Here is a 23,204-nt window from a genome sequence, read left to right on the forward strand (position 1 = left end):
AGCAGGCACCTGTTGGCCATAAGACGTAACTGCACTATAAAATGCAGATAATAATTTGGCCACACCTCGTGTGACAATCATTGGTACTTTAACTTTTTGTCCATATAGATAAAAATAGTGTTCATGTATGAGATCTGGTCTTAATAGATAGGACTGCACAATGGCAAAAATAATAATTACGATTATTCTTTATCAATATTGAAATCACGACTATTGATTACATTAAGTAACACAGAGTTGGGGTGGGGTGTGAACGTGATGCCACCATGTAATTTGTAATGTCTAATAAAAAGGCTATAAATAAATGTCATCCATATATTTAAAGACAAATATTTGTTTTGTTCATTAATACAATCAAAGTGTCATATTTTTCTAATTACATGATTCCTTTATCTATATTTTTACATTTTGATAGAGATAATTTTTTTAAGTTACCGTATTTTTCAGACTACAAGTCGCAGTTTTTTTCATAGTTGGGCCGGGGGTGTGACTTATACTCAGGAGCGACTTGTGTGTGAATTTATTAACACATTACTGTAAAATATCAAATAATATTATTTAGCTCATTCACGTAAGAGACTAGACGTATAAGATTTCATCGGATTTAGCAATTAGGAGTGACAGATTGTTTGCTAAACGTATAGCATGTTCTATATGTTATAGTTAATTGAATGACTCTTACCATAATATGTTACGTTAACATACCAGGCACGTTCTCAGTTGGTTATTTATGAGTCATATAACATACACTTATTCAGCCTGTTGTTCAATATTCTTTATTTATTTTAAATGATAAATAAATGATAAATGGGTTGTACTTGTATAGCGCTTTTCTACCTTCAAGGTACTCAAAGCGCTTTGACAGTATTTCCACATTCACCCATTCACACACACATTCACACACTGATGGCGGGAGCTGCCATGCAAGGCGCTAACCAGCACCCATCAGGGGCAAGGGTGAAGTGTCTTGCCCAAGGACACAACGGACGTGACTAGGATGGTAGATAGTGGGGATTGAACCCCAGTAACCAGCAACCCTCCGATTGCTGGCCAGCCACTCTACCAACTTTGCCACGCCGTCATTTTAAATTGCCTTTCAAATGTCTATTCTTGGTGTTGGGTTTCATCAAATAAATTTCCACCAAAAAATGCGACTTATACTCCAGTGCGACTTATACATGTTTTTTTCCTTCTTTATTATGCGTTGTTGGCCAGTGCGACTTATACTCCGGAGCAACTTATACTCCGAAAAATACGATATGTACATTCATATGTACATGTACATGCTGTATCGAGACAGATCCATTAGGAGTTTCAGAAGAAATATGTTGTATAGAAATTACCGATACACAATAAAGCAACGAAACGCTATGGTTTTTGTAGTACTAACTTTGTGAAATGAAAAACCTCACAAGTGATGTAAAAAAAACATGTTTACTTTTTGATATCAAAATAAAACACAAAGCAGTTTGTCTAATGAAAATAAAGTCTAATAAACAGACTTTGTTCTCTAACAACACTAAGTGGTTCAGTGTAACAGTTTGGCCAACAAAAATAAACAAGAGTGATACCTCTCACATGGAATACACAATCTTTACAGCCCGCATGAAATTCAATGAGATGACAAAACATTAAAGCTAGTATTTATGTTATTTGAACACTGACAATGTTTGCAGTTAAAGGACGAGTGAGCATCCCAGTAAACAAACTGAAGGATTTATAAACAAGGTGACAACGTTTATGACACATCGCCTGCTGCATCTTTCCTCATGTCATTAACTCTCACTCACAGCAGCTAATTGAGAAAATGAAAGTGATATCAAATAGTTTTCTCCTTCACTGTATACTTTACAAATGAGTCGGTCTCCAATATTGTCCACACCTGTCGCCATCTAAAAGCAGCAATGCGCTCTTAAAAGCACGCCAAGACTCCACGGAAATTAAGCAAAATAAAATGAAGTTAAACCACTTCAGTCACAGGTTTAAATTTGTAAAATAACTCATACTATGCGTACTAATTGACAACTGTGTGACAAAAGGTCCTTAAAAGGTTAAGAAAAAACAGATGATTGGTATTTTGTTTAGAGCTTAAGTTGATTGAGATATTTGAGCAAAGTAAGTAAAAAAAATGAAGAATCCAGAGTTTTATGCTGTTTAAAAAATAAAAAAATGCAAATAACTATATACATTTCATAACTATATAATATCATAAACCTGTGAAAGAATTGGACGTTGACATTTTTAAATTTCACATGAAAATAACCCTCTTAGGAAAAAGCATGTATAACGGAGTAACAACAAAAAATATGGCCAAAAATACAGCCAAGACTTACTGATAGGGGGAAAAAAAAGTCAGCCTTTGCCCACTGAGAGTTAACATTGGGACTTTGTCCAGAGACATAATAAGAATGGGTGAATATAATGTTAGTAATAAGAAGAACCAGGACTTGATGAGTTAGTCTAGATCAGGGGTCGGCAACCCGCGGCTCTAGAGCCGCATGCGGCTTTTTAGCGCCGCCCTAGTGGCTCTCTGGAGCTTTTTCAAAAATGTATGAAAAATGGAAAAAGTTGAGAGGAAAACATATATATTTTTTGTTTTAATATGGTTTCTGTAGGAGGACAAACATGACACAAACCTCCCTAATTGTTATAAAGCACACTGTTTATATTAAACATGCTTCACTGATTCGAGTATTTGGCGAGCGCCGTTTTGTCCTACTAATTTTGGCAGTCCTTGAACTCACCTTAGTTTGTTTACATGAATATCTTTCTGCGACTTTCTAGGACGTGTTTTATGCCACTTCTTTTTCTGTCTCATGTTGTCCACCAAACTTTTAACGTTGTGCATGAATCCACAAAGGTGAGTTTTGTTGATGTTATTGACTTGTGTGGAGTGCTAATCAGACATATTTGGTCACTGCATGACTGCGAGCTAATCGATGCTAACATGCTATTTAGGCTAGCTATATGTACATATTGCATAATTATGCCTCATTTGTAGCTATATTTGAGGTCATTTAGTTTCCTTTAAGTCATATTAATTGAAATTATATCTCATGACACACTATCTGTATGTAATATGGCTTTTAATTTTTTGCGGCTCCAGACAGATTTGTTTTTGTATTTTTGGTCCAATAAGGCTCTTTCAACATTCTGGGTTGCCGACCCCTGGTCTAGATAAACACACGCCAGGCGTGAACCAGTATTCCTACCGATTGAGAGTTAAGTCGAGCAACGCTAACCAGTAAGATGAAAGCCAAGAAGTGTCAACTCATTCATTGTACAGCACAACTCTCAAGGCACCTAGGAATATTACAAACTGCATACATAAAGTTACTCCAAGAATGGATGGTGTACGTGACATACATATGTATTGTCAAACAAAAACCATGCATGCAAAGCAAGAGAACTTCGGTGTTAAATACAATCATAGGACTTATATGTACCGTATTTTTCGGAGTATAAGTCGCACCTGCCGAAAATGCATAATAAAGAAGGAAAAAAACATATAAGTCGCGCTGGAGCCCGGCCAAACTATGAAAAAAAACTGCGACTTATAGTCCGAAAAATACGGTACACGTCACATACAAGGTCTGAACAAGGCACTACTTAATGCGTATGGTCTGCTGATAAAAATACAAGTGTCCATCCCTGTACTCAGCCCGGGATTCCAACACGGCTGCACAAATCCCCACTGACGGAGTAATTCGATCAGTGCTCGCCAGTGGTTACAAGCCACAGGGTGTCAACTTATTGTCCAGCACAGCTCTTAAGGCAGGGATGTCAAACTCATTTTAGATCGGGGACAAATGGGGAAAAATCTACTCCCAAGTGGGCCGGACTGGTAAAATCACGGCACGATAACTTAAAAATAAAGACAACTTCAGATTAGGGCTGGGCGATATATCGCGGGTTTGTCTCTGGGCGATATAGAAAATGACTATATCGTGATATTCCAGTATATGTTCTCACGCAGTTGCTTTTAGCTGCAAGCATTACACTGCATGCGTTTCCCACTCTTTCTTGTCTTTCCTTCTCACAGTTAGATAAAACAAGCGCACCTTCTTACATACGCCACGTGTGCAACATCACACGCTCCTGCGGAGCAGAGTGGTAGCGACATGGTAACGTTAGCTGTGATGATAACGGTGCGGTGCGAGTGGTAATACGAGAGAGAGAAGGTGCGAATCTGGTAACAAATGCAGGAAGAATTAATTCCCAAGAAAAACAGCACGGGATCCATCGTCTGGCGGTGGTTTGGCTTCAAGCGGGAATATGTCGAACATTTATGCGGCAAAAGCGTTGCTACAAAAAGTAGAACCACTGCTAATGTAGCATCATTTGAAAAGTCACCCGCTAGAGAATGAAGAGTGCTTAAAACTCTGCATGTCAACATCTCCGCCGGTGCCACACCAACAAAATGCCCAAACAACTATTTCCAGATCAACACTGTATGACAAAAAAAATCAACAACAGAAGGAGATAAGGTCCGCAGGAACCTACCACATAGCGAAGGACATACACTATTTGATTTCCTATTATGCAGCTCATTGTTATTTGACAGATATTGAAATATCTTGTGTGACATCATGCACAAAAGTGCACTTTATATGTTTTAAACTATTGTAGTGGCGTTCTGTACAAAAAGTGCACTTTAATTTAGTGTTGTTTTGATATGTGATCTTAGTGACATCATTCACAAAAGTGCACTAATAGCTTGTTTTAAAATGTCTCTGACAATCTTGCACTTTCTGTTTTGGAAATGACATGAATGTTTGTGCCACTGCTTAATAACTGTTTAATAAATACAGTTTTGGTAAATTGACTTAGTTGTGGTTTTCCTCTCTCCATAAAAGTTTAAAATGAGCATATATTAATGCAGTATGAACAAGAATGTTTTAATGTAGACACATAGAATAGTCATACTGGTGTGATTATATGCATCAAGTGTTCATTCAAGGCTAAGGCAAAAATATCGAGATATATATCATGTATCGTGACATGGCCTAAAGATATCGAGATATTAATAAAAGGCCATATCGCCCAGCCCTACTTCAGATTGTTTTCTTTGTTTAAAAATAGAACAAGCACATTCTGAAAATGTACAAATCATAATGTTATTGGGGGTTTTTTCACTTACATGTGGCAGTTAATAGTATTCTATCTTAATTTGTCGTTATTTATATTTTCTGAATAAATGATGTGATAATGTTCATCAGTCAACTCATTGTTTATTTTTAATCTATCAAGATATAAACTAATCAAATTACAGGATGTTATTTATGTAGTTTGCTCATTTTCCTCGACTAGTGCACTAACATGTGGTTTATTTTTATATTTTTACAAATGTACATTTTTACATATGTTACAAAGATACAAATAATTGCTATTGCGTATTATCATCTAGTAGACACATTTAGAACAGCAGTTTATTTTTCCAAAAATTTCGGCTCATTTTTATACTTCGCAAACTCATCCCGCGGGCCGAATAAAACCTGTTCGCGGGACCTTGGGCCTTACGTTTGACACCCCTGTCTTAAGGCATCGGGAAGTGAGGTTTACATGTACTAACATTTTACAACCACACTAGCTGGAATCTCTTACAAACATAGTCCTGGTTTGGGTGGACTGCATTCACACTTGACCAAAACAATCGTACCAGCAGATGGACTACAGTTTTAAAGGGTGAACTGAACTCACTCTTCTCAACCACTGGTGTGCTCTGGGAAATTATGCCACTTCACCTAATTGGTCCAAAAAATATTTTTTGCAAATCAATAATTAGAATCTGCAAATAATGTGCCGTTGCTTAGTGTCTGTGCTGTGTAGAACTCGGCAGGGTAACCACGTAATACTCCATGTCAGTAGGTGGCAGCAGGTGGTTAATTGCTTTGTAAAAGTCGGAATGTGTCGGGTGAGACGAGGATGGTTTGTTGTGTATCCCAATATGCAGACCACAGCGGGAGACAGTGTGCAGGTAAAAAGGTAGGTAATGCTTAAACCAAAAATTAACAAAAGGAAAAGGCAATGAAGCGTAGGGATGGCTATGCAAAACGAAAGTAAAACTGAAATGGCTCCACAGTAAACAGAAACAGAATGCTGGACGGCAGCAAAAACTTGCAGTGTGGGGAGCAGACACGGCCTCCACAAAGTACGTCCGTACATGACATGACAATCAACAATGTCCCGACAATGAAGGATAGCAACAACTTGTGATGGGTCAAATGCAGAGAATAATTTTTCCATACCTATTGTGTGTGTGACAATCATTGGTACTTTAACTAGTCTTGCTTGCTAACACAAAGCAGGTGCGGGGAATAGTGATAAAAGGAAGACATGAAACTGCTACAGGAAAACACCAACAAAACAGGAAGGACCACCAAAATAACGTTGCAAGACAAGAACTAAAGCACTACACACAGGAAACCACCAACAAAACAGGAAGGGCCACCAAAATAACAGCGCAAGACAAGAACTAAAGCACTACACACAGGAAAACACAAACCAACTAAAAATAAGGCTTGACGAACTGGTGGAGTTAACGTTTTCTGCTAGTGGTGTGCCTCCGTATTTTTTAACGGGACGGTATAGCTCGGTTGGTAGAGCGGCCGTGCCAGCAACTTGAGGGTTCCAGGTTCGATACCAGCTTCCGCCATCCTACAAACCCCATTTCCATATGAGTTGGGAAATTGTGTTAGATGTAAATATAAACGGAATACAATGATTTGCAAATCATTTTCAATCCATATTCAGTTGAATATGCTACAAAGACAACATATTTGATGTTCAAACTGATAAACATTTTTTTTTTTGCAAATGATCATTAACTTTAGAATTTGATGCCAGCAACACGTGACAAAGAAGTTGGGAAAGGTGGCAATAAATATTGATAAAGTTGAGGAATGCTCATCAAACACTTATTTGGAACATCCCACAGGTGTGCAGGCTAATTGGGAACAGGTGGGTGCCATGATTGGGTATAAAAACAGCTTCCCAAAAATGCTCAGTCTTTCACAAGAAAGGATAGGGCGAGGTACACCACTTTGTCCACAACTGCGTGAGCAAATAGTCAAACAGTTTAAGAACAACGTTTCTCAAAGTGCAATTGCAAGACATTTAGGGATTTCAACATCTACGGTCTATAATATCATCAAAAGGTTCAGAGAATCTGGATAAATCACTCCACGTAAGCGGCATGGCCGGAAACCAACATTGAATGATCGTGACCTTCGATCCCTCAGACGGCACTGTATCAAAAACCGACATCAATCTCTAAAGGATATCACCACATGGGGTCAGGAACACTTCAGAAAACCACTGTCACCTACATCTGTAAGTGCAAGTTAAAGCTCTACTATGCAAAGCGAAAGCCATTTATCAACAACATCCAGAAACGCCGCTGGCTTCTCTGGGCCCGAGATCATCTAAGATGGACTCATGCAAAGTGGAAAAGTGTTCTGTGGTCTGACAAGTCCACATTTCAAATTGTTTTTGGAAATATTAGACATCGTGTCATCCGGACCAAAGGGGAAGCGAACCATCCGGACTGTTATCGACGCAAAGTTCAAAAGCCAGCATCTGTGATGGTATGGGGGTGCATTAGTGCCCAAGGCATGGGTAACTTACAAGAATGGGAAAGAATTCCACTTTCAAAGCTTCAACAATTAGTTTCCTCAGTTCACAAAAGTTTACTGAGTGTTGTTAAAAGGAAAGGCCATGTAACACAGCGGTAAACATGCCCTTTCCCAACTACTTTGGCACGTGTTGCAGCCATGAAATTCTAAGTTAATTATTATTTGCAAAAAATAAATAAAGTTTATGAGTTTGAACATCAAATATCTTGTCTTTGTAGTGCATTCAATTGAATATGGGTTGAAAAGGATTTGCAAATCATTGTATTCCATTTATATTTACATCTAACACAATTTCCCAAATCATATGGAAACGGGGTTTGTAGAACATGCTATACGTTTACCAAACAATCAGTCACTCCTAATTGCTAAATCTGATGAAATCTTATACGTCTAGTCTCTTACGTGAATGAGCTAAATAATATTATTTGATATTTTACGGTAATGTGTTAATAATTTAGCACATAAGTCGCTCCTGAGTATAAGTCGCACCCCCGGCCAAACTATGAAAAAAACTGCGACTTATAGTCCGAAAAATACGGTAATTCACAGTAATGAAAAAAATGTGCCTTGCCTCAAAACATTTAGAAAAACACTGATGCATTGAACATATTTACCCTTTAAAAACAAACAGGCTACCATCCGCAAAAGCAGGGCTGAAAATGTAATGTAAAAGCGTTTTGAGTCACTAGAGAAAAGCGCTATATAATAATTCACACACCGCATTTTTTGGAGTATATGTCGCTCCGGAGTATAAGTCGCACCGGCCAAAAATGCATAATAAAGAAGGAAAAAAATATACATAAGTCGCACTGGAGTATAAATCGCATTTTTTGGGGAAATTTATTTGATAAAACCCAACACCAAGAATAGACATTTGAAAGGCAATTTGAAATGAATAAAGAATAGTGAACAACAGGCTGAATAAGTGTACGTTATATGACGCATAAATAACCAACTGAGAACGTGCCTGGTAAGTGAAGTGAATTATATTCATATAGCGCTTTTTCTCTAATGACTCAAAGCGCTTTACATAGTGAAACCCAGAGGTGGGTAGTAACGCGCTACATTTACTCCGTTACATCTACTTGAGTAACTTTTGGGATAAATTGTACTTCTAAGAGTAGTTTTAATGCAACATACTTTTACTTTTACTTAAGTATATTTATAGAGAAGGAACGCTACTTTTACTCCGCTACTTTTACTCCGCTACTTTTATCTACATTCAGCTCGCTACTAATTTTTATCGATCTGTTAATGCACGCTTTGTTTGTTTTGGTCTGTCAGACAGACCTTCAAAGTGCCTGCCTTACTGGTGACGTTTCACTTCGTTCCACCAATCAGATGCAGTCACTGGTGATGTTGGACCAATCAAACAGAGACAAATGGTCACATGACCTGACTTAAACAAGTTGAAAAACTTATTGGGGTGTTACCATTTAGTGGTCAATTGTACGGAATGTGTACTGTACTGTGCAATCTAATAATAAAAGTTCCAATCAATCAATCAAAAGTGTGAAGGAAAAAATATACTTTTTTTTATTTCAACCGTACATCCCGTCAAAAGCCTCAAGACTGACCGCACATGAGGACGTTCCTGTCTTCACAATAAAAGTGCCGCTCCATCGCGCCTGCGCTTTCAAAACAAGAGTCTCCGAAAGCCAGCGCAAACAAGCTAGCAAGCTACAGAGTTTGACGCCAATATATTTCTTGTAAAGTGTATAAAAACGAATATGGAAGCTGGACAAATAGGATGCCAAAAACCCACCACTTTCATGTGGTATTAGACAGAAAGGAGGAACTTTTCTTCTCCTCCATTTGAAAACGTGGACATTATCATCACTACTGTCTGATTACAATCAATGCAAGTCATCAGAATCAGGTAATACACCAACTTATATTCTAGTCTTCATTAAAGAAAGGAATCTATATGTTAAACATGCATGTATATTCATTAAAACACCTTTAACATGTAAACAAAAACAGCAAAATAAATACATATAAATGATATACTGTATATATCAATGTGTATATATATATATATATATATATATGAGTGTGTATGTTACTCAGTACTTGAGTAGTTTTTTCACAACATACTTTTTACTTTTACTCAAGTAAATATTTGGGTGACTACTCCTTACTTTTACTTGAGTAATAAATCTCTAAAGTAACAGTACTCTTACTTGAGTACAATTTCTGGCTACTCTACCCACCTCTGGTGAAACCCAATATCTAAATTACATTTAAACCAGTGTGGGTGGCACTGAGAGCAGGTGAGTAAAGTGTCTTGCCCAAGGACACAACGGCAGTGACGAGGATGGCGGAAGCGGGGATCGAACCTGGAACCCTCAAGTTGCTGGCACGGCCACTCTACCAACCGAGCTATACCGCCCTGGTATGTTAACGTAACATATTATGATAAGAGTCATTCAAATAACTATAACGTATAGAACATGCTATACGTTTACCAAACAATCTGTCACTCCTAATCGCTAAATCCCATGAAATCTTATACGTCTACTCCAGTGGTTCTTAACCTTGTTGGAGGTACCGAACCCCACCAGTTTCATATGTGCATTCACCGAACCCTTCTTTAGTGAAAAATAAAATGTTTTTTTTTTTTCAAATTCAAGACAAAGTTATATTTTGTTGGTAACACTTTAATATGGGGAACATATTCTAAGTAACAAAAACTTAATTTAGAGTTATTTGGTTAGGGTTAGGGTTAGGCTAGAGGATTAGGGCCAGGGTTAGAAGGTTAGGGTTATAATAAGGCCATGCCGAATAAGGCATTAATAAGTACGTAATAATGACTAGTTAAGAGCCAATATGTTACTAATTTGCATGTTAATAAACAACTAATTAATGGTGAATATGTTCCCCATACTAAAGTGTTACCATGTTTTTTTACTGGTGCACAAAATGAACCGTGCATGATCACCTTGTTCAAAGAACAAAACCAACACCGCGCATAAACTCACAACAAATAACACACCTGCAAATCAGTGTGACTTCTGCTGTTTCCGTATCCGTAATACGCCGATAGGGAGAAGTTTTTATTCACACGATAAGTCGGGTGTGTTTTGACCTCTGCCGAACCCCTGAGGCCGACTCACCGAACCCCTAGGGTTCGATCGAACCCAGGTTAAGAACCACTGGTCTAGTCTCTTACGTGAATGTGCTAAATATTATTTGATATTTTACGGTAATGTGTTAATAATTTCACACATAAGTCGCTCCTGAGTATAAGTCGCACCCCCGGCCCAGCTACGAAAAAAAATGCGACTTATAGTCCGAAAAATGCGGTAATTCTAAGTAATGAAAAAAATGTGCCTTGCCTCAAAAAATGTAGAAAAACACTGATGCATTGAACATATTTACCCTTTAAAAACAAACAGGCTACCATCCGCAAAAGCAGGGCTGAAAATGGGTAACCTGCTTTTAACTATGTAAAAGCATTTTGAGTCACTAGAGAAAAGCGCTATATAATAATTCACACACCGCATTTTCGGAGTATAACTCGCTCCGGAGTATAAGTCGCCCAGGCCAAAAATGCATAATAAAGAAGGAAAAAAATATACATAAGTCGCACTGGAGTATAAGTCGCATTTTTGGGGGAAATTTATTTGATAAAACCCAACACCAAGAATAGACATTTGAAAGGCAATTTAAAATAAATAAAGAATAGTGAACAACAGGCTGAATAAGTGTATGTTATATGACGCATAAATAACCAACTAAGAACGTGCCTGGTAAGTGAAGTGAATTATATACATATAGCGCTTTACATAGTGAAACCCAATATCTAAGTTACAATGAAACCAGTGTGGGTGGCACTGGGAGCAGGTGGGTAAAGTGTCTTGCCCAAGGACACAACGGCAGTGACGAGGATGGCAGAACCGGGGATCGAACCTGGAACCCTCAAGTTGCTGGCACGGCCACTCTACCAACCGAGCTATACCGCCCTGGTATATTAACATAACATATTATGATAAGAGTCATTCAAATTACTATAACGTATAGAACATGCTACACGTTTACCAAACAATCTGTCACTCCTAATCGCTAAATCCGATGAAATCTTATACGTCTAGTCCAGTGGTTCTTAACCTTGTTGGAGGTACCGAACCCCACCAGTTTCATATGCGCATTCACCGAACCCTTTTTTAGTGAAAAATACAATTTTGTTCTTTTTCAATTTCAAGACAAAGTTATATTTTGTTGGTAACACTTTAATATGGGGAACATATTCTAAGTAACAAAGACTTAATTTAGAGTTATTTGGTTAGGGATAGGGTTAGGGTTAGAGCCATGGTTAGAGGGTTAGGGCCAGGGTTAGAAGGTTAGGGTTATAATAAGGCCATGCCGAATAAGGCATTAATAAGTACGTAATAATGACTAGTTAAGAGCCAATATGTTACTAATTTGCATGTTAATAAACAACTAATTAATGATGAATATGTTCCCCATACTAAAGTGTTACCATGTTTTTTTTACTGGTGCACAAAATGAACCGTGCATGATCACCTTGTTCAAAGAACAAAACCAACACCGTGCATGAACTCACAACAAATAACACACCTGCAAATCAGTGTGACTTCTGCTGTTCCCGTATCCGTAACACGCCGATAGGGAGAAGTTTTTATTCACACGATGAGTCGGGTGTGTTCTGACCTCCGCCGAACCCCTGAGGCCGACTCACCGAACCCCTAGGGTTCGATCAAACCCAGATTAAGAACCACTGGTCTAGTCTCTTACATGAATGTGCTAAATATTATTTGATATTTTACGGTAATGGGTTAATAATTTCACACACAAGTCGCTCCTGAGTATAAGTCGCACACCTGGCCCAACTATGAAAAAAAATGCGACTTATAGTCCGAAAAATGCGGTAATTCACAGTAATGAAAAAAATGTGCCTTGCCTCAAAAAATGTAGAAAAACACTGATGCATTGAACATATTTACCCTTTAAAAACAAACAGGCTACCATCCGCAAAAGCAGGGCTGAAAATGGGTAACCTGCTTTTAACTATGTAAAAGCATTTTGAGTCACTAGAGAAAAGCGCTATATAATAATTCACACACCGCATTTTCGGAGTATAACTCGCTCCGGAGTATAAGTCGCCCAGGCCAAAAATGCATAATAAAGAAGGAAAAAAATATACATAAGTCGCACTGGAGTATAAGTCGCATTTTTGGGGGAAATTTATTTGATGAAACCCAACACCAAGAATAGACATTTGAAAGGCAATTTAAAATAAATAAAGAATAGTGAACAACAGGCTGAATAAGTGTACGTTATATGACGCATAAATAACCAACTAAGAACGTGCCTGGTAAGTGAAGTGAATTATATACATATAGCGCTTTTTCTCTAGTGACTCAAAGCGCTTTACATAGTGAAACCCAATATCTAAGTTACAATGAAACCAGTGTGGGTGGCACTGGGAGCAGGTGGGTAAAGTGTCTTGCCCAAGGACACAACGGCAGTGACGAGGATGGCAGAACCGGGGATCGAACCTGGAACCCTCAAGTTGCTGGCACGGCCACTCTACCAACCGAGCTATACCGCCCTGGTATATTAACATAACATATTATGATAAGAGTCATTCAAATTACTATAACGTATAGAACATGCTACACGTTTACCAAACAATCTGTCACTCCTAATCGCTAAATCCGATGAAATCTTATACGTCTAGTCCAGTGGTTCTTAACCTTGTTGGAGGTACCGAACCCCACCAGTTTCATATGCGCATTCACCGAACCCTTTTTTAGTGAAAAATACAATTTTGTTCTTTTTCAATTTCAAGACAAAGTTATATTTTGTTGGTAACACTTTAATATGGGGAACATATTCTAAGTAACAAAGACTTAATTTAGAGTTATTTGGTTAGGGATAGGGTTAGGGTTAGAGCCATGGTTAGAGGGTTAGGGCCAGGGTTAGAAGGTTAGGGTTATAATAAGGCCATGCCGAATAAGGCATTAATAAGTACGTAATAATGACTAGTTAAGAGCCAATATGTTACTAATTTGCATGTTAATAAACAACTAATTAATGATGAATATGTTCCCCATACTAAAGTGTTACCATGTTTTTTTTACTGGTGCACAAAATGAACCGTGCATGATCACCTTGTTCAAAGAACAAAACCAACACCGTGCATGAACTCACAACAAATAACACACCTGCAAATCAGTGTGACTTCTGCTGTTCCCGTATCCGTAACACGCCGATAGGGAGAAGTTTTTATTCACACGATGAGTCGGGTGTGTTCTGACCTCCGCCGAACCCCTGAGGCCGACTCACCGAACCCCTAGGGTTCGATCAAACCCAGATTAAGAACCACTGGTCTAGTCTCTTACATGAATGTGCTAAATATTATTTGATATTTTACGGTAATGGGTTAATAATTTCACACACAAGTCGCTCCTGAGTATAAGTCGCACACCTGGCCCAACTATGAAAAAAAATGCGACTTATAGTCCGAAAAATGCGGTAATTCACAGTAATGAAAAAAATGTGCCTTGCCTCAAAAAAATTTGAAAAACACTGATGCATTGAACCCTTTAAAAACAAACAGGCTACCATCCGCAAAAGCAGGGCTGAAAATAGGTAACCTGCTTCCCCATCTGCAGGTCACACCCCTTCCACCATGTCCCCGCATGGCTCCAGAATACCGACAACACGTTAAACACGCATGACGACACATTGATATCATGTGCTGGGATGTAGAAGTGACACACAAACACACAACATGGAAGTAAGGGTCAGCACAAACGACACAAATATTGTTATGCTAACGACGAGCTAAACACAAACAGCCAGGAGTCGACATAGATGCATTAAAAGAAAAGTAGTTACCGTGTGATTCACACCCCACATTAAAACGCTGAGAATGGGTTCACTTGCGCGGAACAACTTGAATTTCTGTCCTATAAAATGCTTCTTTTTCGTCTTGGTTTTGCTAGCACTGACAGGCGCCGCTGCGCTGGTGCAGTTGGATGACATGTCTCCTCCGGCGGGGGGAATTCACTGTCGTTCAGAGTCCAAACGCCACCATTAAAAATAAAAATAAAAAGTTAAAAGCTTTTTCCAAAAAAAAAAAAAAAAAAAAAAAAAAGACGTATTATAAGTGCATTGTGCTCGTCGTCCGACTCGAAGCGAGTGTCCGTCTCGGGTGACTGTCCGCTTGGGAGTCAGCGGTAGTCGAGCATTTCTGCGCCGTCACCTCCCTTCCTCACCCCCCCAACAGGCCGCGGCGGAGTGCACGGAGCAGCTAGCCGGCCATCAGGCTACCGCGCGGTTCGACTCTGAAAACATTAGTCCAACGGCTCGTCGTTCCCCCCTCCTATTGATTATAGAGCACGGCCAACGTGACACAGTTTCACATGGACCCCGGTAATGCCATCCCGATGTGCCTACAATTGTTGTCAGTCATCACCAAGCAGAGTTGGAGGTCTCTCAAGATGGCGTCTTTACTAAGCTTCCAGAGTCGTGCCAGCTTTAAGTCAACAGCGCCCCTCTAAGGCCTCCTGGTGAATTACATGCGGTCCCACCTTGCCCACACTGCAAAAACTGAAATCTAAGTAAGATTAAATATCTCAAATAAGGGTGATATTTGCTTATTTTCTGTCTGATAAGATAATTCTTCTAACTAAGCAGATTTTATTTTAAGTTTTTTTACTTGTTTTAAGTGTTTTGGTCCTAAATGATCTAAGTAAGATATTACAGCTTGTTGCTGAGATTTTATGACCTATTGTTGCAAAGCTGTGTCATCAACACTCACAAGTATAAAACTGCTTTTTAAAAGTAATCATTTCTTATTTCAAGCATGAAATAAAACAATCATGACTTTGGCACTCACAATTAAAACAGATGACAGCCAAATGGACTTTGCTGTTTTATTTTCAATGAAATAAGAGAAAATACGTACTCATATAGTAGTATAGTTGGCACAGTACAGTAAACAGACAGTTAATATTTAAAAATGTAACGTGTGACATTTCAAACTATTTTGAACAGAAATAGTTCATGCACATTCAGGTAAATTCTTCAAAATTACAATAAAAAATGTGGCTGGGGGCCGGGCTGTGTGTGTGTTTATATATATATATATATATATATATATATATATATATATATATATATATATATATATATATATATTAGGGCTGCGAATCTTTGGGTGTCCCACGATTCGATTCAATATCGATTCTTGGGGTCACGATTCGATTATAAATCGATTTTTTTTTCCCCGATTCAACGCGATTTTCGATTCAAAAACGATACTTTTCTGATTCAAAACGATTCTCTATTCATTCAATACATAGGATTTCAGCAGGATCTACCCCAGTCTGCTGACATGCAAGCAGAGTAGTAGATTTTTGTAAAAAGCTTTTATAATTGTAAAGGACAATGTTTTATCAACTGATTGCAATAATGTAAATTTGTTTTAACTATTAAATGAACCAAAAATATGACTTATTTTACCTTTGTGAAAATATTGAACACAGTGTGTTGTCAAGCTTATGAGATGCGATGCAAGTGTAAGCCACTGTGACACTATTGTTCTTTGTTTCTTTTTTTTTCTTTTTCTTTTTTATAAATGTCTAATGATAATGTCAATGAGGGATCTTTAATCACTGCTATGTTGAAATTGTAACTAATATTGATACTGTTGTTGATAATATTCATTTTTGTTTCACTACTTTTGGTTTATGTGTCGTGTTTGTGTCTCCTCTCAATTGCTCTGTTTATTGCAGTTCTGAGAATCGATACTGAATCGCACAACGTGAGAATCGCGATTTTAATTCGAATCAATTTTTTTCCCACACCCCTATTGTCCACACTGCAAAAACTGAAATCTAAGTAAGATTAAATATCTCAAATAAGGGTGATATTTGCTTATTTTCTGTTTGATAAGATAATTCTTCTCACTGAGCAGATTTTATGTTGGAGTTTTTTACTTGTTTTAAGTGTTTTGGTCCTAAATGATCTAAGTAAGATATTACAGCTTGTTGCTGAGATTTTATGACCTATTGTTGCAAAGCTGTGTCATCAACACTCACAAGTATAAAACTGCTTTTTAAAAGTAATCATTTCTTATTTCAAGCATGAAATAAAACAATCATGACTTTGGCACTCACAATTAAAACAGATGACAGCCAAATGGACTTTGCTGTTTTATTTTCAATGAAATAAGAGAAAATACGTACTCATATAGTAGTATAGTTGGCACAGTACAGTAAACAGACAGTTAATATTTAAAAATGTAACGTGTGACATTTCAAACTATTTTGAACAGAAATAGTTCATGCACATTCAGGTAAATTCTTCAAAATTACAATAAAAAATGTGGCTGGGGGCCGGGCTGTGTGTGTGTTTATATATATATATATATATATATATATATATATATATATATATATATATATATATATATATATATATATATATATATATATATATATATATATATATATATATATATATATATATATATATATATATATATATATATATTAGGGCTGCGAATCTTTGGGTGTCCCACGATTCGATTCAATATCGATTCTTGGGGTCACGATTCGATTATAAATCGATTTTTTTTTTCCCGATTCAACGCGATTTTCGATTCAAAAACGATACTTTTCTGATTCAAAACGATTCTCTATTCATTCAATACATAGGATTTCAGCAGGATCTACCCCAGTCTGCTGACATGCAAGCAGAGTAGTAGATTTTTGTAAAAAGCTTTTATAATTGTAAAGGACAATGTTTTATCAACTGATTGCAATAATGTAAATTTGTTTTAACTATTAAATGAACCAAAAATATGACTTATTTTACCTTTGTGAAAATATTGAACACAGTGTGTTGTCAAGCTTATGAGATGCGATGCAAGTGTAAGCCACTGTGACACTATTGTTCTTTGTTTCTTTTTTTTTCTTTTTCTTTTTTATAAATGTCTAATGATAATGTCAATGAGGGATCTTTAATCACTGCTATGTTGAAATTGTAACTAATATTGATACTGTTGTTGATAATATTCATTTTTGTTTCACTACTTTTGGTTTATGTGTCGTGTTTGTGTCTCCTCTCAATTGCTCTGTTTATTGCAGTTCTGAGAATCGATACTGAATCGCACAACGTGAGAATCGCGATTTTAATTCGAATCAATTTTTTTCCCACACCCCTATTGTCCACACTGCAAAAACTGAAATCTAAGTAAGATTAAATATCTCAAATAAGGGTGATATTTGCTTATTTTCTGTTTGATAAGATAATTCTTCTCACTGAGCAGATTTTATGTTGGAGTTTTTTACTTGTTTTAAGTGTTTTGGTCCTAAATTATCTAAGTAAGATATTACAGCTTGTTGCTGAGATTTTATGACCTATTGTTGCAAAGCTGTGTCATCAACACTCACAAGTATAAAACTGCTTTTTCAAAGTAATCATTTCTTATTTCAAGCATGAAATAAAAAAATCATGACTTTGACACTCATAATTAAAACAGATGACAGCCAAATGGACTTTGCTGTTTTATTTTCAATGAAACAATAGAAAATACGTACTCATATAGTAGTATAGTTGGCACAGTACAGTAAACAGACAGTTAATATTTAAAAATTTAGCATGTGACATTTCAAACTATTTAGAACAGAAATAGTTCATGCACATTCAGGTAAATTCTTCAAAATTACAATAAAAAATGTGGCTGGGGGCCGGGCTGTGTGTGTGTGTGTATATATATATATATATATATATATATATATATATATATATATATATATATATATATATATATATATATATGTCTTAATAAGGTTATCCAAAAAATAGTGCTCGATACCGTAGTAGAGCGCAATATATGTATGTGTGGGGAAAAAAATCTCCTGATGATTGAGGGTACCCCCCCTCATGAAACAGGCCTGTAGAGATGAAATAGTCTTGTGATTTTTTTCCCACACATACATATATATATATATATATATATATATATATATATATATATATATATATATATATATATATATATATATATATATATATATATATATTTATATATATATATATATATATATATATATTAGGGCTGCGAATCTTTGGGTGTCCCACGATTCGATTCAATATCGATTCTTGGGGTCACGATTTGATTATAAATCGATTTTTTTCCCCCCGATTCAACGCGATTCTCGATTCAAAAACGATATTTTTCCGATTCAAAACGATACTCTATTCATACAATACATAGGATTTCAGCAGGATCTACCCCAGTTTGCTGACATGCAAGCAGAGTAGTAGGTTTTTGTAAAAAGCTTTTATAATTGTAAAGGACAATGTTTTATCAACTGATTGCAATAATGTAAATTTGTTTTAACTATTAAATGAACCAAAAATATGACTTATTTTACCTTTGTGAAAATATTGAACACAGTGTGTTGTCAAGCTTATGAGATGCGATGCAAGTGTAAGCCACTGTGACACTATTGTTCTTTGTTTCTTTTTTTTTCTTTTTCTTTTTTATAAATGTCTAATGATAATGTCAATGAGGGATCTTTAATCACTGCTATGTTGAAATTGTAACTAATATTGATACTGTTGTTGATAATATTCATTTTTGTTTCACTACTTTTGGTTTATGTGTCGTGTTTGTGTCTCCTCTCAATTGCTCTGTTTATTGCAGTTCTGAGAATCGATACTGAATCGCACAACGTGAGAATCGCAATTTTAATTCGAATCAATTTTTTTCCCACACCCCTATTGTCCACACTGCAAAAACTGAAATCTAAGTAAGATTAAATATCTCAAATAAGGGTGATATTTGCTTATTTTCTGTTTGATAAGATAATTCTTCTCACTGAGCAGATTTTATGTTGGAGTTTTTTACTTGTTTTAAGTGTTTTGGTCCTAAATTATCTAAGTAAGATATTACAGCTTGTTGCTGAGATTTTATGACCTATTGTTGCAAAGCTGTGTCATCAACACTCACAAGTATAAAACTGCTTTTTCAAAGTAATCATTTCTTATTTCAAGCATGAAATAAAAAAATCATGACTTTGACACTCATAATTAAAACAGATGACAGCCAAATGGACTTTGCTGTTTTATTTTCAATGAAACAATAGAAAATACGTACTCATATAGTAGTATAGTTGGCACAGTACAGTAAACAGACAGTTAATATTTAAAAATTTAGCATGTGACATTTCAAACTATTTAGAACAGAAATAGTTCATGCACATTCAGGTAAATTCTTCAAAATTACAATAAAAAATGTGGCTGGGGGCCGGGCTGTGTGTGTGTGTGTATATATATATATATATATATATATATATATATATATATATATATATATATATATATATATATATATGTCTTAATAAGGTTATCCAAAAAATAGTGCTCGATACCGTAGTAGAGCGCAATATATGTATGTGTGGGGAAAAAAATCTCCTGATGATTGAGGGTACCCCCCCTCATGAAACAGGCCTGTAGAGATGAAATAGTCTTGTGATTTTTTTCCCACACATACATATATATATATATATATATATATATATATATATATATATATATATATATATATATATATATATATTTATATATATATATATATATATATATATATTAGGGCTGCGAATCTTTGGGTGTCCCACGATTCGATTCAATATCGATTCTTGGGGTCACGATTTGATTATAAATCGATTTTTTTCCCCCCGATTCAACGCGATTCTCGATTCAAAAACGATATTTTTCCGATTCAAAACGATACTCTATTCATACAATACATAGGATTTCAGCAGGATCTACCCCAGTTTGCTGACATGCAAGCAGAGTAGTAGGTTTTTGTAAAAAGCTTTTATAATTGTAAAGGACAATGTTTTATCAACTGATTGCAATAATGTAAATTTGTTTTAACTATTAAATGAACCAAAAATATGACTTATTTTACCTTTGTGAAAATATTGAACACAGTGTGTTGTCAAGCTTATGAGATGCGATGCAAGTGTAAGCCACTGTGACACTATTGTTCTTTGTTTCTTTTTTTTTCTTTTTCTTTTTTATAAATGTCTAATGATAATGTCAATGAGGGATCTTTAATCACTGCTATGTTGAAATTGTAACTAATATTGATACTGTTGTTGATAATATTCATTTTTGTTTCACTACTTTTGGTTTATGTGTCGTGTTTGTGTCTCCTCTCAATTGCTCTGTTTATTGCAGTTCTGAGAATCGATACTGAATCGCACAACGTGAGAATCGCAATTTTAATTCGAATCAATTTTTTTCCCACACCCCTATTGTCCACACTGCAAAAACTGAAATCTAAGTAAGATTAAATATCTCAAATAAGGGTGATATTTGCTTATTTTCTGTTTGATAAGATAATTCTTCTCACTGAGCAGATTTTATGTTGGAGTTTTTTACTTGTTTTAAGTGTTTTGGTCCTAAATTATCTAAGTAAGATATTACAGCTTGTTGCTGAGATTTTATGACCTATTGTTGCAAAGCTGTGTCATCAACACTCACAAGTATAAAACTGCTTTTTCAAAGTAATCATTTCTTATTTCAAGCATGAAATAAAAAAATCATGACTTTGACACTCATAATTAAAACAGATGACAGCCAAATGGACTTTGCTGTTTTATTTTCAATGAAACAATAGAAAATACGTACTCATATAGTAGTATAGTTGGCACAGTACAGTAAACAGACAGTTAATATTTAAAAATTTAGCATGTGACATTTCAAACTATTTAGAACAGAAATAGATCATGCACATTCAGGTAAATTCTTCAAAATTACAATAAAAAATGTGGCTGGGGGCCGGGCTGTGTGTGTGTGTGTGTATATATATATATATATATATATATATATATATATATATATATATATATATATATATATATATATATATGTCTTAATAAGGTTATCCAAAAAATAGTGCTCGATACCGTAGTAGAGCGCAATATATGTATGTGTGGGGAAAAAAATCTCCTGATGATTGAGGGTACCCCCCCTCATGAAACAGGCCTGTAGAGATGAAATAGTCTTGTGATTTTTTTCCCACACATACATATATATATATATATATATATATATATATATATATATATATATATATATATATATTTATATATATATATATATATATATACATTAGGGCTGCGAATCTTTGGGTGTCCCACGATTCGATTCAATATCGATTCTTGGGGTCACGATTTGATTATAAATCGATTTTTTTCCCCCCGATTCAACGCGATTCTCGATTCAAAAACGATATTTTTCCGATTCAAAACGATACTCTATTCATACAATACATAGGATTTCAGCAGGATCTACCCCAGTTTGCTGACATGCAAGCAGAGTAGTAGGTTTTTGTAAAAAGCTTTTATAATTGTAAAGGACAATGTTTTATCAACTGATTGCAATAATGTACATTTGTTTTAACTATTAAATGAACCAAAAATATGACTTATATTACTTTTTTGAAAATATTGGACACAGTGTGTTGTCAAGCTTATGAGATGTGATGCAAGTGTAAGCCACTGTGAACCTATTGTTCTTTTTTTCTTTTTTTTTCTTTCTTTTTTTTATAAATGTCTAATGATAATGTCAATGAGGGATCTTTAATCACTGCTATGTTGAAATTGTAACTAATGTTGATACTGTTGTTGATAATATTCATTTTTGTTTCACTACTTTTGGTTTGTTCTGTGTCGTGTTTGTGTCTCCTCTCAATTGCTCTGTTTATTGCAGTTCTGAGAATCGATACTGAATCGCACAACGGGAGAATCGCGATTTTAATTTGAATCGATTTTTTCCCACACCCCTATTGTCCACACTGCAAAAACTGAAATCTAAGTAAGATTAAATATCTCAAATAAGGGTGATATTTGCTTTTTTCTGTCTGATAAGATAATTCTTCTAACTAAGCAGATTGTATGTTAAGTTTTTTACTTGTTTTAATTGTTTTGGTCCTAAATTATCTAAGTAAGATATTACAGCTTATTGCTGAGATGGTCGGGGCGGGGCGGGGGCGTGGTTGGGGGCGTGGCTAGGAGGGGAGGAGTATATTTACAGCTAGAATTCACCAAGTCAAGTATTTCATATATATATATATATATATATACATATACATATATATATATATATATATATAGGCTCCAGCGCCCCCGCGACCCCGAAGAGAATAAGCGGTAGAAAATGGATGGATGGATGGATATATATATATATATATATATATATATATATATATATATATATATATATATATATATATATATATATATATATATATATATATATATACATACATATACATATATATATATATATATATATATATACATATACATATACAAATATATATATATGTATATATATATATAGTAAAATAAATATATATGATAAAATAAATATATATATATATATATATATATATATATAGTAAAATAAATATATATGATAAAATAAATATATATATATATATATATATATATATATATATATATATATATATATATATATATATATAGCTAGAATTCACTGAAAGTGAAGTAT

At 35.4% G+C, this 23,204-nt stretch overlaps 1 protein-coding gene across 1 annotated transcript in view; it reads right to left on the reverse strand.

Moving 5' to 3' along the window:
- The window catches only part of LOC133617260 (phosphatidylinositol 5-phosphate 4-kinase type-2 beta), a 57,805-nt gene extending 42,665 nt beyond the window's left edge, over positions 1-15,140 (reverse strand). Inside the window, exon 1 of the mRNA XM_061977140.2 lies at positions 14,502-15,140. Coding sequence (XP_061833124.1) covers positions 14,502-14,648 — 147 coding nt within the window. The 5' untranslated portion in view covers positions 14,649-15,140. The remainder of the gene's footprint in view (positions 1-14,501) is intronic.
- Positions 15,141-23,204: the final 8,064 nt, after the last annotated feature.

The sequence above is a fragment of the Nerophis lumbriciformis genome, linkage group LG16, assembly GCF_033978685.3.
Source record: "Nerophis lumbriciformis linkage group LG16, RoL_Nlum_v2.1, whole genome shotgun sequence".
Lineage (NCBI taxonomy): Eukaryota > Metazoa > Chordata > Actinopteri > Syngnathiformes > Syngnathidae > Nerophis > Nerophis lumbriciformis.